General features: G+C 40.2%; 2 protein-coding genes across 4 annotated transcripts; one reads left to right on the top strand and one right to left on the bottom strand.

The window, feature by feature from the left end:
- The first annotated feature begins 458 nt into the window (after positions 1–458).
- LOC140303578 (uncharacterized) lies at positions 459–6,891 on the top strand. Of its 2 annotated transcripts, none has more exons than XM_072382387.1 (6): positions 459–684; positions 985–1,059; positions 3,488–3,523; positions 3,802–3,963; positions 4,115–4,198; positions 4,428–6,891. In XM_072382387.1, exons 1-6 carry the CDS (start codon positions 586–588, stop codon positions 4,941–4,943), a joined length of 972 nt encoding a protein of 323 aa, XP_072238488.1. In that variant the 5' UTR covers positions 459–585; the 3' UTR covers positions 4,944–6,891. The 2 variants fall into 2 exon arrangements, with proteins under 2 accessions (XP_072238488.1, XP_072238487.1); XM_072382386.1 differs by having other exon boundaries at positions 3,485–3,523.
- A 72-nt stretch (positions 6,892–6,963) lies between these two features.
- avil (advillin) lies at positions 6,964–15,808 on the bottom strand. 2 transcript variants are annotated; one of them, XM_072382384.1, is made up of 20 exons: positions 15,745–15,808; positions 15,477–15,585; positions 15,299–15,373; positions 14,913–15,109; positions 14,729–14,837; positions 14,532–14,642; positions 13,074–13,279; positions 12,908–12,986; positions 12,623–12,721; positions 12,388–12,541; positions 12,171–12,271; positions 11,484–11,621; positions 11,210–11,368; positions 10,931–11,110; positions 9,301–9,458; positions 9,044–9,188; positions 8,771–8,959; positions 8,612–8,680; positions 8,277–8,387; positions 6,964–7,481 (listed from the first exon to the last, which is right to left on the bottom strand). In XM_072382384.1, exons 2-20 carry the CDS (start codon positions 15,534–15,536, stop codon positions 7,368–7,370), a joined length of 2,454 nt encoding a protein of 817 aa, XP_072238485.1. In that variant the 5' UTR covers positions 15,537–15,585; positions 15,745–15,808; the 3' UTR covers positions 6,964–7,367. The 2 variants fall into 2 exon arrangements, with proteins under 2 accessions (XP_072238485.1, XP_072238486.1); XM_072382385.1 differs by having other exon boundaries at positions 8,615–8,680.
- Between the last annotated feature and the right edge of the window lie 1,546 nt (positions 15,809–17,354).

Genomic DNA, 17,354 nt, shown 5'->3' with positions numbered 1-17,354 from the left:
GTATTCGATGAAAAATGAACGTGGTTTTTTTTTTATTAGAGTCCCTTGTAAATTCAGGTTAGCACCATTGTAGGCCAACTCTCAAGTACAACCAAATATAATGCACAACCACAGTGCCCACAAATATCTCTCAATTACTTAATTTGCAGTGCATCTTTGGTTTCTGCTTGTTCGATTCCATCACTTTGAATAAGTGACAATAGAAACCATTACATTTACCTCTGTTTATATCGGAGTCTTTGGCAGGGAGTTAGTACATATCAGATTTTTCTCATGAACCATAAACTCCCCTCAGTACCTTGCAGTTCTGGTAAATTATTAACGTTATCTTGCAGAACTTTACAACAGCTATAAGCATGACTCGTGTTTCCTGCAGAAGTCCGGCACACGTATACATTTATTTTTCTCCTCAGTAGACGGAACGAGGGCGGTGCTATGGCGGTTTGTTCTCTGCGGCTTTCCGTAGATCACGGCCTGGTCGTCGCTCACTGCTGCTGCGTAGGAACCAAATACCAAACAACAGTTCAGCTGAAGAAGTCGTAGGCGTCTCTTACATAAACGAAAAACTCAATATAAAACATAAAAATGCATTCAGTCACATTGGACAGTAGCGGCTCGCCAAAGAAACGGACGTTTTCTCGCGGACTGAGCGAGGACGAGTCTCTACGCAGCATTATTAAAGAGGTGAGCGGAGGAAAATCACGGCGTCATTAATGTTTAACGTCGGAGCTAAAGCTAACACTTAGTTACAATTAAAAAAAAAAACTGTTTAACGCTAGAAAACGTTGTTAAATTACTTTTAAAAAAAGAAAACTGGACTTATTTATTGCCTAAATAATGGCTAAATGACAATAAATAAGCACAAGTTGTGTTTATCGTGCCTACAGCTTTACTTCCCTTCCCTGTTATTAGCTCAGTTAGCCTCTTGCGTTTTTGTTGTGACTGAAAGTGATGCTAAATTGGTCTCCACCGTTTCGCCATCAGACTGAGAGCTCATCCAGGCGTTTGGTACGAAGCGACAGCCGAGCAGGCACCCTGAAGAAGAGGACCGACAGCCAGGTAGGAGCCACATAACACCCACACACCTGTGTACAAGCTGCCGTGAACTGTTTTTCTCAGTTGCACTGAGCCTGTCTGGATAATTCTCACCTGTGTCGGTAATGAGTCACTGTCTTTGAGACATAAAGATACAACACCCAAACAGCATGCATCCTATAGCCCCGGTTTCTAGCTACTCTGATAACGTTTGTACATATAGTGGCAGATTAAAAAAACACTAAATTTGTTATTATTAATCCTTTGCTTCCCTATAACTTCAAGCTGGTGACCAAAAGTACTCTGTGGTTCACTCTTCTCACATCTCAGAAACATGAAGTATGTTCGGAACCTGTGTAAAAGCACTCTGCTTTGAGTAATAGTTTGTATATAATATGTTTTTTGTTATATAAAGGATCATTCTTAGAAATGATTCAGACGTAATCTGTGTTCCTCCCTTTTAACTCATAATCTGAGGGTATGTTGAAACACATCATTTAACAGGTTCTTAATGTGTTGGCTGGAATAAAGCAGATAAGACACGCTGACCTCTTAGTTTGATTTATAATCCTAACTGCAAACGAACCTGCTTCAACAGTAAAAATGCTTCCTATACACTGATGTAACACTATGAATAATCGAAAGCTGTCATCACCTCCACACAAGTTATTATCTTTACTTTTGATGTCCAGGCATTCAGACTTTGGTTATTTTTATTTTAAGCCTTCTTCTGTCTCCAGAAGCGAGATTAATGGTTCATGCGTAATGTCCGCGTTAGCACAGGATGGAATATCAAATAAAGTGAGGTATAGTGGCCAAAGTCCATGTAAAGCTTCTTGTAATCACATACATGTTGCTGTAACAATGTATTTTAGCGTGTTTGGTAGGCTGTGGTTATGTTAAATGTTGGGATGATAGGAGAGGACCAGTTGAAAATATAATTTCTATGTGTTTAAGCTTATTGAACAGTTGGTGTCTCGAAGAACTCTGACTTGTGGCGGTTGTCTTACACGTATCGTACCGCGTATGGTTGTAAGGAAATCCAAAAACCAAAATAAAAAAACATCCTCTCTAATCTCAGCTCTTGTCTTCACTGTCATGTCTGTGCTGTTCAGTGCATGTGTGAGAGTAGCAGGCACAGTCTAAAATGCTGTCGCCAACATCGAGCAGTTCTTCCCCTCTGGGCAATGTGGGGGGCCCAGATGCATCGGTGTTGCACCAAATACTAGTAAAATAGTTTGTTTAATTTAGCATCATACATTTATTTATTTTATAACACAGTCTGTCTCGTTCCTCTGTAAAGCAGGTCACATGTCAAATTAACCCAGGTTATCCCTTAATGGGACTATACAGTTCAGACTGGTGTCACGTTGAAGTGGTGTTATGGAGATAAATGTTACTGGGCCCGAACGTGTGAGAGTACAGTCAGAAATGATGAGAAATGTAGCAGGGTGCTCGCTTGTGCCTTGACACATTTCAGTCGATGTTGCATTAATGGAAAGCCCAGTAAAAGGCTATGGTTTGAGGAGCTGGTGATGGCCACACCCTATTTAGAGGGATGTCTGTGCCTGCCCTGCTGTTGCCACGGACACACCGCTGAAATGGTTCCAAGAAAACCAACATGACAGACGAAAGGACAAAGACAGCCGGTTGCTTTTAGCTTTTTTTCTATACGTTTTACAGTTTTACACGCAAGTGTCGCCAACGTTACACATGAGGATTTTCTTGTGGTCGAAGGGGCTTTTTTTTAATAAAAGATAAAAGTAATCAACGAGGTGTTCACTTCCCCAGGTGCAGTACATGATGAGTACACGATTAGGCTTGTTCAGCTTTACATCCCGCGGTGAAACATTCGATGGGCTTCGTTTGTAGCGAAGACTTTTTAAGAGTTCTTTTGAACAAGTTCACGTGTTGTAAAAACTGCGGTTTCTCTTTACCAGATGACGATCAACCATTATTTAATTGAAAAGTGACTACACCCACAGCTATAGCTTTTTTTTCTTTTTTTTTTTTTATAAACAGCCTTCAGAGCACTGCATTGTTTTGTTGTTTTTAATCAAGCTGTCATTACACTAAGAAATAAAGACATGCAACGAAGTCTTTGGTGATATAATTCTGTCAGGTCAGCACCAGCTACAGCTTGACTCCAAATAAATGTGATGTGATAAAAGTGTTGATAAGATGTTTATGGTTGCAACAGAGCTGAATTTCTCACTGGATCATAGATTTTTATGCAACAGTGTGGAAGCCATTTAAAGAAGCCATTTAAGATCCATTTAGTCTCAGTCTTGGTCAAAAGATGTGCTCAAATAAGAGTATCGAGGTCACAAGTAATATCTATTAAAGTGTTCAGTTTATTCTCTTTTAACCAAAGTTAAAAAAATAAACACTCAGCCAACCTCTTTATTTTTAAGTTAACTGATGTATTTTCATGTTTGTTGCCTTTCAGCAGTCTGACCAGGACCTCTTCATGGGACTACCAGAAATGGTGACTGTTTCTCATTCTTGTTTGCCAATTTCTCTCTCTCTCTCTCTCTCTCTCTCTCTCTCTCTCTCTCTCTCTCTCTCTCTCTCTCTCTCTCAGTATCTCTCTCAATATCTGCAGTGAAAACTTTTCTTTTACATATTCTGGGACGGCCATGCCTCCACACTAGGCTTCCCACACTTAATTCCCCCTGAGAGCTCACTGAGCACTTGTTCTCCCACTGATTATCATGCATTCCTCTGAGGTTGCCCACACCAATTTGTAACCATGTTTTGGTGTAGCTTGAGCTGCAGGCCAGCTATGACGAGGCGGTGCAGGAGCTGCGTGGGCTGGAGGTCGAGCGAGAGGCTCTGTTGTTCCAGGTGGACGTCCTGCAGGACACGCTGGAGGGTGTAGAGGAGCTGCTTGCTGAAGCCCAGAGAGAAGCTGGACAGGCTAGTTCGGTAAGTCGAGGCCTCACAACAACTACAACCCCCCCGAAACAATAAAATATCGAGTCCTCAAACTTTTGTTTTTAAGTTGATGGTTCATAATGGCACAGAAAGAATAAGCTGCAGAACCCGTCATGATGCTGGTGTGTCTCTACTTTGGCAGGAGCTGGAACAAGAGAGGGGGGCCAAAAGGAAACTGGAGAGCCTCATTTCCTCTCTAATGCAGGAGGTGGAGAGATTAAAAGAGGTAAAAAGGGAACTGAAAGGAGAACTTTTCATAAAGTCACAGAAGTACTGAATGAGTGTATGAAGATGTGACTGTTTTTCCTGAAAGAAAAGTTCTTACTGTGATGGGCCCATTCTTGTTGGAAATAAAATGTCTTTCGAATCGATCCGGGACGCAGACTGACAGTTTATGGAAACAAATGAGAAACTGAAATGCACAAAATAATGGACCCTTTGTGTTCTATCTGCAGGAAAGGGACACCAATCCAACTCCTCCAGTGAACATAGTGGATGGAGAATCAAAACAGGAGCACCAGATGAACGACCATGTTGCTGAGGAAAAGGAAAAGGACACCTTGCTGTGTGAAACTTGCCGCAGAGGAAACGACAGCGGAGGAGTAGCTGCTGCAAAGAATGGAGAACCAGGCGCAGAGAGCGCAGGAAGCACCCCGACGAAGCTGCAGAGGATGGTCAGCCAGCTGCTGGACCAGCCGCCTTCTCTCGCAGTGGGTGACCTGGCCCCCAAAGACGGAGTCTTCCAGAGGCCCTACGAAAACCACACGGAGGACGGAAGAGATCCCTCTCCAGACACCAACGACTCAGACAGCATAAGTGCCTACGAGGACGCGTCTGCTGACACTCCGGAACACGACCGGATGTTTTCAGGTGACGGTGACCTGCCCGATGATTCTGAGAGCAAAGAGGAAAATCCAACTCGCAGCTGTCAGGGCGACGACAAAAACCCCGAAACCTGCATCGTGTCTTAATTTCACCAGAGCAAATAGTCAGGAACAAGGCAACTTGGTGCATTCAAGACGTCTTGGTTTGGTATTATTATTATTATTATTATTATTATTATTATTATTATTATTACTGTAGAAAACCGTAATTACAGCTACAATCATTCGTCAATCTAAGGAAAATGAGTTTGCAGGTAACAGTGAGCTGTTTTTGTGTCGTTCTTTAAGCAAAGTTGCCAAACGTTTGCAGGTTTCAGCTTCCTAAAGGTTAGAATTGCTTCGTTGGATTGAAAGCGTTTTAATGTGTATCTTTTGATAAATTAATTGGTCAAATTAGCATAACAAAATCATTGATAGATTGATGGATCGATTGGCAGCTAAATCTGTAAGAAGCTGTAGTCGTAACTCACTGTTGTTGATATGGGCAACAAAGAAACTCAGGATCCAAAAGGGGTTTTATCTGAAAATAAAAAAATAAATAAAGAGAATAATAATAATAATAATACCTTTATGTTAGTTGCCAAGCGTTGCTTTTAAATCTGTCTTAACTGTTTTTTAAGAATTACATTTATTTTTTTATTCTTTAAATGTGGACAAATGGGGAAAACACTCAGATTTTTTAAAATCTTTTTTTTTCTCTTTTTTTTTTTTATACTCTACAACCTGCCAGAACACCAATCAGGATACATCTGTATCCAAAATACAGTGAGCTGTTCACATAGGGAGTGTCGGCAAGCTGTCCTCTCAAAACTACACAGCCTCATTACCCGAAGCAGGTTTAGGTCATATTTGACATTAAAGGTATCGTCAGATACTTTCAATCAAAGGCAGGTTTCAGTATGTTTGGAGTTCTTTACGTATAATCTGTTTACTCCACAAATACTAAATATCTTTATTTTATTCTTTTTTTTTTTTTTTTTTACAGTCCATTTGACCTATTTTGCTTTGAAGTTGATTTGGCTGCATTTGCACTTTTTAAAGGTCTTGCATTGAGGAAAAAAATTCCCTTTACAGCCAAACATGTCAGTGGGAAAGAATCAGCAGGCGTCCTGCAGGCTGCTGTCTGTCTGCAAGCTGAAACAGTTTGCACATGTTCGCGTGGAAATTAGTCTGCAGTGTCTAATTTCTGGAAACACTTTATACGTTATCATATTTTCTATATTTTTTTTTTTATGCTCCCCCATTTCTCTTAAGAGCTGAAAGGCAACTGTAAACCATTCCGGCTCATCTGTGCTTCAGCATGCAGCTCCTTCACAGATGTTCCATTTATGTTAATCACAGAAAAAATAGATGCTTTTAAAAATAGTTTTTTTTTCCTTCTTATCCTCCAGTTGTTTGTTTTCTTTTCTTTTTCAACAAATCGAATCATTAGATCTTGATAAAGTCTTCATGTTAGAACAATACAAAATCATTTATGGACACTTGAAGGTGTGCAGGATATTTACTGCTGTGTTAAGCGTAATACTGTGTTGTTGTTGTTTTAAAGCAGCGGAAAATGTTTGTACTCGCTCTAATTTGCCTTTATAACCTTTCTCACATTCCTGTTTCAGCCTGACGCTGGTTCATATGCTCATACTTGACTATCTGTCGTGCACAGGAAGGCTCTGATGTTATTATTCTCCTTCCACATGGTGACCGCAGGGTCACCTCTTGAACTGTCAGGTTCTATCACATGAATCGTAAAGCATCCTCTCTTGTTGGATGTTGGGAATCAGATCAAAGGGATTTTGTTTGTTGTTGTCTTATTGAAATATATCCTTTAAATGTCACAGGCACTGGTTGGCATGTCAAGCATGCAGAAGATAGTTTATCAAGTAATCAGATTTTTTGCTCAATTTTCGCACATCAATGCAAAAAAAAAAAAGTCCTTTCTGTAAGTTGATGCCTTTTCTATGTCTGAATATTTTCAGCGTCTTTGAGACGTTCTGCTGTTGACGCAAAGGATGATTTATCAAAATAAAAAGATTGAATAATGCCGCTGTTGCTTTGTCGTTTGTGTCTGTGCTTACGTCTAACATCTGGAGAAACTGCTTGAAATGAGAGGGAGTGACGTCACAAACAGCTTTATTTGATGCTCAACATTCAGAACTGAAAGGAAGGAGTAAGCAGGTTTGCTGGAGCACAATGTGAAGATATGGTCAGAATCTGAAATAAAACATGTGGTAGCATTGTCTGTCCAACAGATGGCAGAGTAGACCTCTTTTTAAAGGGAGCCTCCTTACGCTTGGCCTGGTGTTTGGGATGAATTCAGAATAACGTCTTTGTTTCTGCACCACACACACATATTGTACTTTTTGTTTGAATCATTTCACATGAGCTCTTCATGACTTATTAGTTGTTAATCACAAAGCAATTTGTATCTAATCACACGACTAGATGTAGGTGGAAAATCAGATTAGATGACACAAAGAGTCCAACTAACGACTTTCATTTTAAATGCTGTTCAGATCATCAGAACATCCCCTTTTCTTTCTTTATCTTAAGTTGCTTCCACTGCGGCAGCTTCACAAAGTCGTCTTTGATGATCCCGAATACGTCGAGGAAGTCGTTGTCAGAGAGGTGTTTCTGAAAAGCAGGATGCCAGTTTAGTGAGGGAGCATGCCTCACAGCTGGATGGAATAAAACTTAATCAAACTAATAACAGCCTCTGTCTGGTTTAAGGCAACAACAACAAGGAGGTAAATGCTTGTTTGAGGTTTTTTTCCCCAGATTATCGCTTTTACTGGGTATATTCAGCTCTATAACGGAATTTATTTTCGAACTTCTTGTCTTCCATCAGCCTTGACTTGACTTATTTGTTTTGTTTTTTTCCTTTCTCACACATAAGATACAAGCGTGTGAGAAGTTGAAAGAAAAACCTGAACCTTTTTACTACTACAGGGGGAAGATCTGGTGGCTCCGTTAAACTGTGGGAGGCATTTTTCTGGCATTGCTCGGATCTGCTGTTAGGCTGAGTCACTGCAAATCAAGACAAAACTGTTCCTAACGATCACCTTTATGGTATCACATTATTCAATCTCTTCCCAAACCTCGTGCACGTGGCATGAGAGGTCACCGTAAGGTTTGACTAGGAATATGATGTGATTCTCATTCTGTGGCTTTCTCAGTAATCAGAGCTTTGAGATCTGGTGATGATTCATAACTGCAGTGGTTGTTCCACAGCCATGTAAAAAGCAGTGTTAGGGAACACAAAAGCTATTCCAGCAGCGTGTGGGGGCCAACACCAAACTTAAACAATTATACTCCATAAAACCAAATGCTGACCCTTGAAATCCCTGTAATCATGTGGAACCAACTGGTTGTTTCCACAAAAACTTATGAGTATAGAGAAAAATAACGCCAACACACATGATTACACACCTCTTTCTGGGTGGGGTCTACACCTTCAGGCAATTCTCCAGCAAGCTTGTTGACCAAGACGTCAGGTGGAAAAGGCTCATAGGTTTTTTCGCTCTCAACGCAGCTCTGCTCCTAGAGAATTATTAAGGAGGAAGGAGGAATAAAACTGCCAGAATTAAAATAGATATATGCAGAAATACATAATTAGATATAGAAATAAATATTTATACATTTATCTTTTTATTTATGTGTTTCTGAGTCTGTATGGTCAAAAGAACAAACCCTAAAGCCAAAACCTAAACTACACTTAAATAAAAAGCAAATTTTTTTAAAATCAAAAATTAGACTTAACATACAACCTCCACGATAACAGGTGATGCTACATCTCCCAACTCCTTTTTCAGCTCTTCGTAGCTCTTTCCTCCCTGAAAGAAGGAAACGTTTTCCACTTTGGTTTTTATTTTGTTGACATAAATGATAACTCTAAATACACATTTCAGAAATCTAAAACTCACACTCCATTTGGAGGGATCCCAAGCTGTAAACCAGCCAGTGAAGGTGGGCGGCTCGAACCCCTGCTTTATCAAGACGATGGGGGTGTCTGGATCTCTGTTACCCGGGTGGGTGCGCAGGTATTCCTGGCTTGTGACCACTGCTTCTTTGCGCTCCACCTCATTGGCCTCTTTACCAATCCACAGAAGCACCTAACGCCCAAGAATGAGAAAAAAACGAAAGGTGACCAAAGTGACACCAAAATAACGCGGCCAGTTTTGTTTGGAATGTCCTACCTGGTCCCATGTGTCCAGTAGCATGACGTCATCCTCGTTGAGGTCGTCCTGAGTGAACTGAGTCACCTCAGTCACAATGAAACGGCCCGTCTTATTGGAGCATTCAAACAGGCGTGGCTCATGGTCCAAAACCACCTGCTGTAGTCTGCGGACAACAACAACAACAACACTTAACTTGGACAATAGTGGTGACAAATGTGTTTCCTCTACTAATAAAACTGTAATTCACCTGAAACTTATCAACACTAATCCTTTACCTTTTGTCACTTGCATAGGGAGCTTTCCCTCCAAGCGACTCCCAGAATTCAATGGGCTCTTGACCCTCTGCCACAATCTCTTCGCAGCCTCTCTGTGAGCCATTTATAATCACAGAGCTCACCTCCTTAGCCATGGCTCTCTCATCTCCACTCGACCCCTATTAACAAAAGGTTCAGGTATCCACATACAGTTTGACACTTTGATCCAATTCAATCAAATCTGATGTGGATCAAGGCCTTCTGAAGGCCCAGATTTGCTTGCTGGGTTAGAAAACCTGGTCTGAGTTTCAAACAATAAAACTCCAAACTGCCTGTTGCTCCCAGACAGCTTGGAGACAATTTTTTTTGTACTAGTACTTTGGATTAGTACATTATCTGGCCAAAGGAAGTGGACACCTCAGCATTCAACCCATATGAAATTACTGAGCATCATCCTGACGCTGTAGTAGGCTCTACACTTCTTGATTTTCCTCCATTAAAGCTAACTGTATGATTTGCTTCTCTCCTGCCACAAGAGCATCTGTGAGAACAGTTCTCTACTGTCTCTTTCTCTAAGAATCCCAACACTTGGGTATAAATCTGGATGTCCTGTTTGATTCTTCTCTTACATTTGAGATTGTTGTTTCTGCTTTCTTTAGCTCGTGTTCAGATTTGTGTTTTCATTTTATTTATCAAACAAATATGAATGAAGGAACAATCAAGACTACAACGTGTAGAAAATTGAAGATTGAAGGAGATGGTTTGCTTTTATATTCCAGCTGATTTTCACAGAGGCTGCAAACAGCAAAAAGTGCAATTAAATGTACAAGTTGATTATTTTGTCATCTCAGTTGTTTTCCTGAGATAACAGGTTAAGATGACCCATTATCACAGAGCGTCAGATTCATTAGATGTAAGGTGAGATGTTAATCTTTCAAGGTCACTCTCATGACTGTTGGGGAGGATAACTGAGGCATGAGGATAACTGAGGTATTTTCAGAGCAGATGATATAATCTAATGTCAGGCAAAGATCATAAATTGACCAATTGATTTGTTTTGTTAGTTACTCATCCGTATCTCTGTGTTATATATTGACAGAATTCCTGCCTGGTGGCTAGTTTGGCACACCGCTAACAAAGAATGAGCATCTGCCTCTCACTCTCACGCACAGTCAGAGCAGATTGGGCCTTTAAGATGGGGGCCTTTAAGGAGACACAGGCTAAAATAGACACAACATTACAAATGATGCAGCAGAAATGTTCACCACGTGAAAAAAATGGTTTCTTTAACACTGACGAATGTCAACCCGTTTTGGTAAACATTCTACATAAAACGATAAACCTTAAATGAGAATGATATATGTACTTTAAAGCACTTGAATGCCTGGCTGCACACTGTAAGTCTGAATTAGTCATTGTAATCTGGTTAATGGGCCATGCTTGTAAGAGACTTAGAACTTAGTTCTACACAAAATGAATGCACGAAAATATCAGGGTGTTACTTTTGTAACATAAAAGGCTGTATCTGTATTTTCCACCATTAATCTCAGGTAGATGTGAACATAAAACGCAGAATATACTGTCAAACATGCTATCAACAGGATGATGGATTCTCAGTTTCACTGTTACAAGTTTATATTGTCTGTTTTACCTTTCCACACCACAGATAAATTCCTGATTGGCTCTTTAGTAAAAACACATCATTGGAGTTCAGAGAGCTGGCCAAGGCCGGAACCTCGATGGTTTTTGTGTTGGATGAGTCAGAACCATGAACCTGGAACAATCTTACTGGAGGTTCAGGGTCACAGGACCCTTTTCTTGATGTGCCCCCCTAACAGACAAGAGAGAAATATGTTGGCGCATAAGCAGGCCTCATATAGCTCATTTATGATTTTGGGTAGATTATTGTAAATGCTTTCAAGGGTCTTACGTCAAAGATGACCATTTTGCCCTTGAAAACTGCCATGAAGTGTCTCGGTTCCTTGCCCATTGTTACTCTCACTTGAACCGGTTCATCGTTGTACTTCTGATCCAAGTCCACAGCCTGAAACGCTGAGGCTGCCAGTTCATCCTGAGTGGCACGACGCCCCTGAAACAATAAGAGCAGAGGTAGTTGAATTTCTTAAAGTACCATGAAATGACAGCTTTGTAGAAATGTAATGTTTTCAGTCTGTGATTATAACATACAACGGTTGTGTCCTCACCTGCCAAATGTAGAGCAGATAACACTTCTTGCTGTTGACCAGGTAAGTGTAGAGGATCAGGTAACAGTCTCCTCCGTAGAAGTATCCATGCCATTCAGGCTCCACAGGGACAAGCTCCAGATTCTCAATTCTCCATATCTGGGTACATCAAAAGTAAATTAACTTTGAACTGCCAGTGGCTGAATGGTTGCAAGTATGGCTGCAACCCAGTGATATCCATACAGCCTGTTTCGTGAAAATTCAATTTTAGGAAAGTAACCTTTGAAACAAATAAATGCACAGTCCTTTCACACCTGTGAGCTATTAGCTGAGAAATATGGTCAGACAACAGCTTGAAGCCTTAACTCCTCCAAATATGATTACAATGCTACGAACAATGAATATTATGAACAGAATTTCATTTTTAAGGTGTGTCCAGGCTTGCTGTTTGTGTTTTCCTCAGCTCAATATATGCTTAGCAATGCTTTGAGTCAGTTTCAATGTAAAATGTTGATGTTTCACTTGTTAACTAGCTTATATATTTACAGTATATCAGCAAACTGATAAAGCAAAATTCTAAACGGATTGCATCCAAATGAAAGATTAATCCTCATGACCAAAATTCTGCATTGACCATGTGACTGCCATACTGTCAGTATCAAAGACGTCAGTTTTCAGAGTGAGCGTGCATTGTTGCAAATACTGTACCTCCACTTGACCTGTGCCATTGTCCACCATCCTCTCCTGAGCGGCAACCTCTGGCATTGCGTGCATCATAGAGGCATCAAATTTCTCTTGTGTGATGTGAGCTAAAACAAATAAGGTTGTGAAAGCAAAATCACACATCTTGAATTGAAGTCAGTTATTAGTGTTTTGTTTTTCTTTTAAATTGAAAATCTCTTTTGTTGTGTGAGTTTGCACGTGCCAATTTTCCCCCTTGTGTTCACTTTTCCCAGGCCTTGAGTCTGGTCTCTCACAGTCCACCTTTGGAAGAGCTGCTTGAAGAGAGCCGACTCTGCCCCATCATTCACTGTCTCCACATTTGTAGTGAATGGGTAATTTTTCGCTTTGATGAAGTCCTGTAATAGCCAAACAAATGCCAAACCGAAAATGAAATGCCAAATCAATGAAGCATAAGCAATCGATGTAGTGTCACTCACCACAGCTCTGGCCATGGCAGCCTGTCTTTCCGCTTTGTTGGATTTTTTCCCTTTCCATACGAAGACCTTCGTCCCTCCTTGGTCCAGGAAGTAGCAGTCCTAACATGACAATTATGTGATGTGATCAGTGTACATTAATTCATTTCTTGCTTTATGAAATATTTTGAGTTCCTTGCGGAAGTTTTTATCCTAATAGAGCTTTGCAGAATTAATGGTATCCTTCTAGAAGTGGCTACACGTAGAATATGTAGTATTCCCTGTTAGTTCCCTATTGCACTAACTTACCTCATGGTTGAGCAGATCCTGAACCAGTGGTCGCGTTGCAACCTCTGTTACCTTCATTTGACCATTAGCATTTGACACACTGAAATCAAAGGCACAAAAGAATAAGCAATCATTGAATAAGCACAAATTCTTACCCACATTTTACATCATTGTAAAAGCAGCTCACCAGTAAAGTGTGAGTTTTGACTTCTGTTCCTGGTCAGCAGTTTCATCAGGGCGCCCCTCTTGCAATTCACATGTTCTTTTTCCAAGAATGCCGTTCAGGATCTCCATGTTCTGTGGAGAGTTGCTCTCTGCATCACCCTCGACCACTCTGACCTCTGCCCGGCCTCCTCTTTCTCTGTCTCGGATGTCTTTGGCCAGCAACATGCCCTGAGAGGTTGAAGTGAAGATTTACTGCTTATTTCTATTCAAATCTTAAGTGTTGTGGCTGTGCCATGGCTGTCCCATGATAAGTAGTTCTTGCTTAGCTAGCTTTACCTTTCTCAGTAAGTTTATACAAGCAGAAAGATAACCAATTACATTTACTCAAGTACTGTGCTTCAGTACAACTTTGAAGCACTCATAATATGGTTCATATTACTCTATTTCATCACATACAGCTACATGCTCACACACAGCTACTTTTTTTTAAAAACACTGAAGTCATTTTAATGCAAATACAATAAAAACCTTTTGGTACAATAAAGAGATATAGCAGATATTCAATACAGCTATAGATATCTTGGCGTCCCATAGTCAAATTTGGACCAGAAGGCCACAAGGAAGTCAATAACAATCATGTCAGCTGAATGGGAAGGATAGAGCATAAGCCATCAAAATGTATATCCTACCAGTTATCAGATTCCCCGCTGGTATAATTACATGGGCAAAAAAAAGACAAGAAAGCATACATGAACCACTGAGAAGCAGCTGATAATAAGAAGCTCTATCAGTGGGTAGAAAAGGTTGGTCTGAAAGACAGCTCTGAGGCGCAGTTCATGGCATGAGCTCATGATCAATTGACAGATGAATACTTTAGAGAGTTGACTGTTAATTATTTGAGCATTTCTTCGAATTAAACAGATTTACTGAGTCTTTACGTAGATTCTGGATATTTTATCAACATTTGTACAAGCACACACCTTTTCAGAGTTATCTTGTTAGAAATCCCATTTATGAAACATGCTTGATGAAATAAACCTTTTTAACAGCTAAACATGACTGAATAACCTGCAGCATGGCTTGGACATATCATATGATTATCTAGACTCTTACTATCAAAAATCTAACATGCAGTCCTTAATGCAACAGTCACTGTATATCATAGAAATTAGCTTCAATTTTGCACGCCCATGACTTCCCATACAGGACTGATGCTGACAGTACTTGTGGAGAATGGAGGATTAAAATAATGCTGCTTTACATTTGAGTTATTAGCAATAAATGGACCAGTAAGCAGGCACTGGTTACTGCAGTAAAGGGCACAAGGCACAATGGTAAAGCGAGCTTACTGAAATCACACTAACTAAACTAGCAACTTCATGTCATCTGTTGTTTTTTCTAGTTTACTATACAGCATTTTTCCATATTAATTCTGCGCCCAGCAGTTGACGTAGACCTCCACACAGTTCCAAAATCTTACTTTCAGTCTTTCCTGCCTGTTGCTCTTGGGCCCATTCCACTGAACGATGGTTTTGCCAATGTCCAACAGAAACACATCTCCAAGGTTGAAGCTCCGCCAGCTCATCTCCACCTGAAACACAGGAAAACTTAAAGCACTCTTTCTCCATGACGTCCTCCATCCCATAATGGTATAAACCACTGGGAAACACGACTCACCTCCTTGGCAATCACTCTTCTCTTTCCTTTCACATGAAGGAGTCTCTGAATATCATGTGTGTTGGTTTCAATGTGCCTCATGCCTGTTGCAACTCCACCTTTCTTATAGCTGAACAAAACAGGAGTATTATCTTTAGGATTTGCATTTTATTAAAGGACTGTACTACCAGAATCTTTCACTCACATAATCCCCTGTTTGAAGTAGCCCTTGAAAGTATCAGACTCATGATGCTGAACCTCCCGGTGCTGTACTGGAGTGGAGCCTAAAAACTCATCCAGCTGTATGGTATAAACAGCTGCTGCGCCCTGTTCATCCTGAGAGGACTGCGAGCCAATCCAGTAATGGATATCATAAGACAAAGAGCTCTTCACCTTATGTGTCTGGAGAAATTCAAAAGTGGAAAAACTGTGTCAAGGGAAATGTATAGAGATCAATCATATCTTAACTTAAAAGACCAAAAGCTTTTAGTGATTTTTTTAAAAATTGCACAATGCAAAATCTTAAAAGACAGCAGCATTAAACAACAAGCATTCCTGGCAAACTGCAATGATTCATGCTCCCAGACTTACAGACAGGAGTAAATAGCAGTCACCCTCATAAAAGTTTCCATAAGATTTCTCAGGAACTTGAACCAGCTCCATTTTCTGTTGCACAGACAGCAGAAACCAAATTTACATCTCAAAAGAAGAAAATGAAATCATACAGTTTGAAGCACAGTCATTAATTCAACAGTTATAATCATATTACCTCAATTCTCCAGATTATAGTCCCGGGATTTTGAGTTACTGCTCTAAATGTGTACTCCATGACGCTCAGATGCTATCAGTCTCACTGGCACTGTTCGGATGACTCTTTTCTGGAAGAGGAAATTCTAAAGTATTTGAAGCCAACCTTTCTTTTTTAGTGCATTATAAATAATTCAGCAAAGATCCATAATATAAAAGGTTCTCATCTCCAGTGTATCCATTAACTACACTCAAGTCTATTCATTTCTATATTAGAAAACTATACATACCAGATATTCTTCTACGAGGAGGTTCCTGTAAGCTCATCCAACAGCTGATTTCCCATCTGATAACAAGAGACCCTCAGTTCTCATGCTGACAGTGCTCCTGAAAAATTTGCCTGCATTTGCATTTTCAGGACCTCTCACGGTGCTCTGCCCAATCACGGAGGAAGAGTTGAGATGCTGTAGGCAAATGTGCTGGAAAATAAGCATTGACTCATAGTCAAATAGGCACACGGTAACGCAGATCATCTCCATCACAACTATTTGCCAACCTTTTCCTTTACAGCCTCATTTACACCTGACATATGCGGATAATCACAGCTATGAATTGATATACTTTTTTTAAGCAAAATACATGGTAATAAGCTTCGTATTTGTTATGGCTGCTCATAATCATAACATCTACTATTAGTAGCCATGGAGGTAGTATTAAAGACTCTAAATTTTTACTTTGGGTTTGACAAATGCAATGACTGTTATCTATTACTACATGCATATACACTAAGAGAAATGTCAGGGTCTGGTTGTATCTTTGTAGGCATCCAAGCAGCTACAGACCCTTTCAGAGTGTTTGCCTGAATAAACCAACATAAACAAATTCAGAGACACATAAAATGAGTAATGCCGGTGCCAAGTCCTGAAAGGGAAGTGGAAAATGATGAGTAAAACAGACTCATGTAAGAATAGCAGTAGCACAGGGAAAAACACTCAGCTACAAGTAAAAGTCTTGTATTCAAAATCCCACTTAAGTAAAACACAAAAAGGGTTCATTCATGCTCCTATTCAGGCTTCTGTGTCATTTCACAACTTTAATCTTTGAGATACACTGGCCGCTCTGTTATCAGGGGATGAAAATTCCTGCAAGAGATCAAGTTATAAATGTCAGGCAGACATTTTGTATTATAATGTTGAAGTCCCTAATCATTAAAAATGAAGCATTAAAACTTTTAAAACCATATATTTTTTAAATGTTGCAACACATAATGTGAGCAAAGTCAGCCATGTGTGCTTTAGATGGGCCATTCTGCTCTGAATCTGAGGGGAAACCACCTAATGTTGGAGAAATGCAAAGTCAACAGCCCATATGTTCTGTGTAGGAGATTAGAGGAAACAATCGGGACGATTTGCAGGATGAGACTGCTCATCTATTTTGCATGTGTTGTAGACGTAGACATAAGAAGCTAGCACAAGCTGTGAGGTGATGTTACCCAGAGGCTAGTGGCCGCTCCAACCAGCAGAGGGACCAGAGGAACTGGACAGTAGTCTCCGATATGAGGGCGGAATCAGATTAGCAAATCTATTGAGAATGTGGTGGCATGACTCTGTGTGCTGCATGTTAGGATGGGAATAAAATCTTGTGAGTATTTCTCTATCTATACAGCTGCCCACTGCCATTTTACCCTTCATGGTTAGTTTTTGTTTTGTTTGACTAGAGATCTGGTGAAGAAGGGAAGAGTTTGAAAAGGGAAAAGGAGAGAGAAGACGGACAATTCTGGGTGTAGTTTAATCGCTTAACTGAAAGATCTGCTCATTAACAGGCCAATACTGTGCCCAAATTTACTCTCCCATAAAATTATCCCCTTTCTTTTTACCCATTTTTCGATTCCAAATAGATT

This window comes from Leuresthes tenuis, unplaced genomic scaffold, assembly GCF_036924035.1.
Source record: "Leuresthes tenuis unplaced genomic scaffold, fLeuTen1.0.hap1 SCAF_3, whole genome shotgun sequence".
NCBI classification, from domain to species: Eukaryota; Metazoa; Chordata; class Actinopteri; order Atheriniformes; family Atherinopsidae; genus Leuresthes; species Leuresthes tenuis.
Note: the sequence above shows the minus strand (reverse complement) of the source record. Positions and strands in the feature narration are given on the sequence as shown.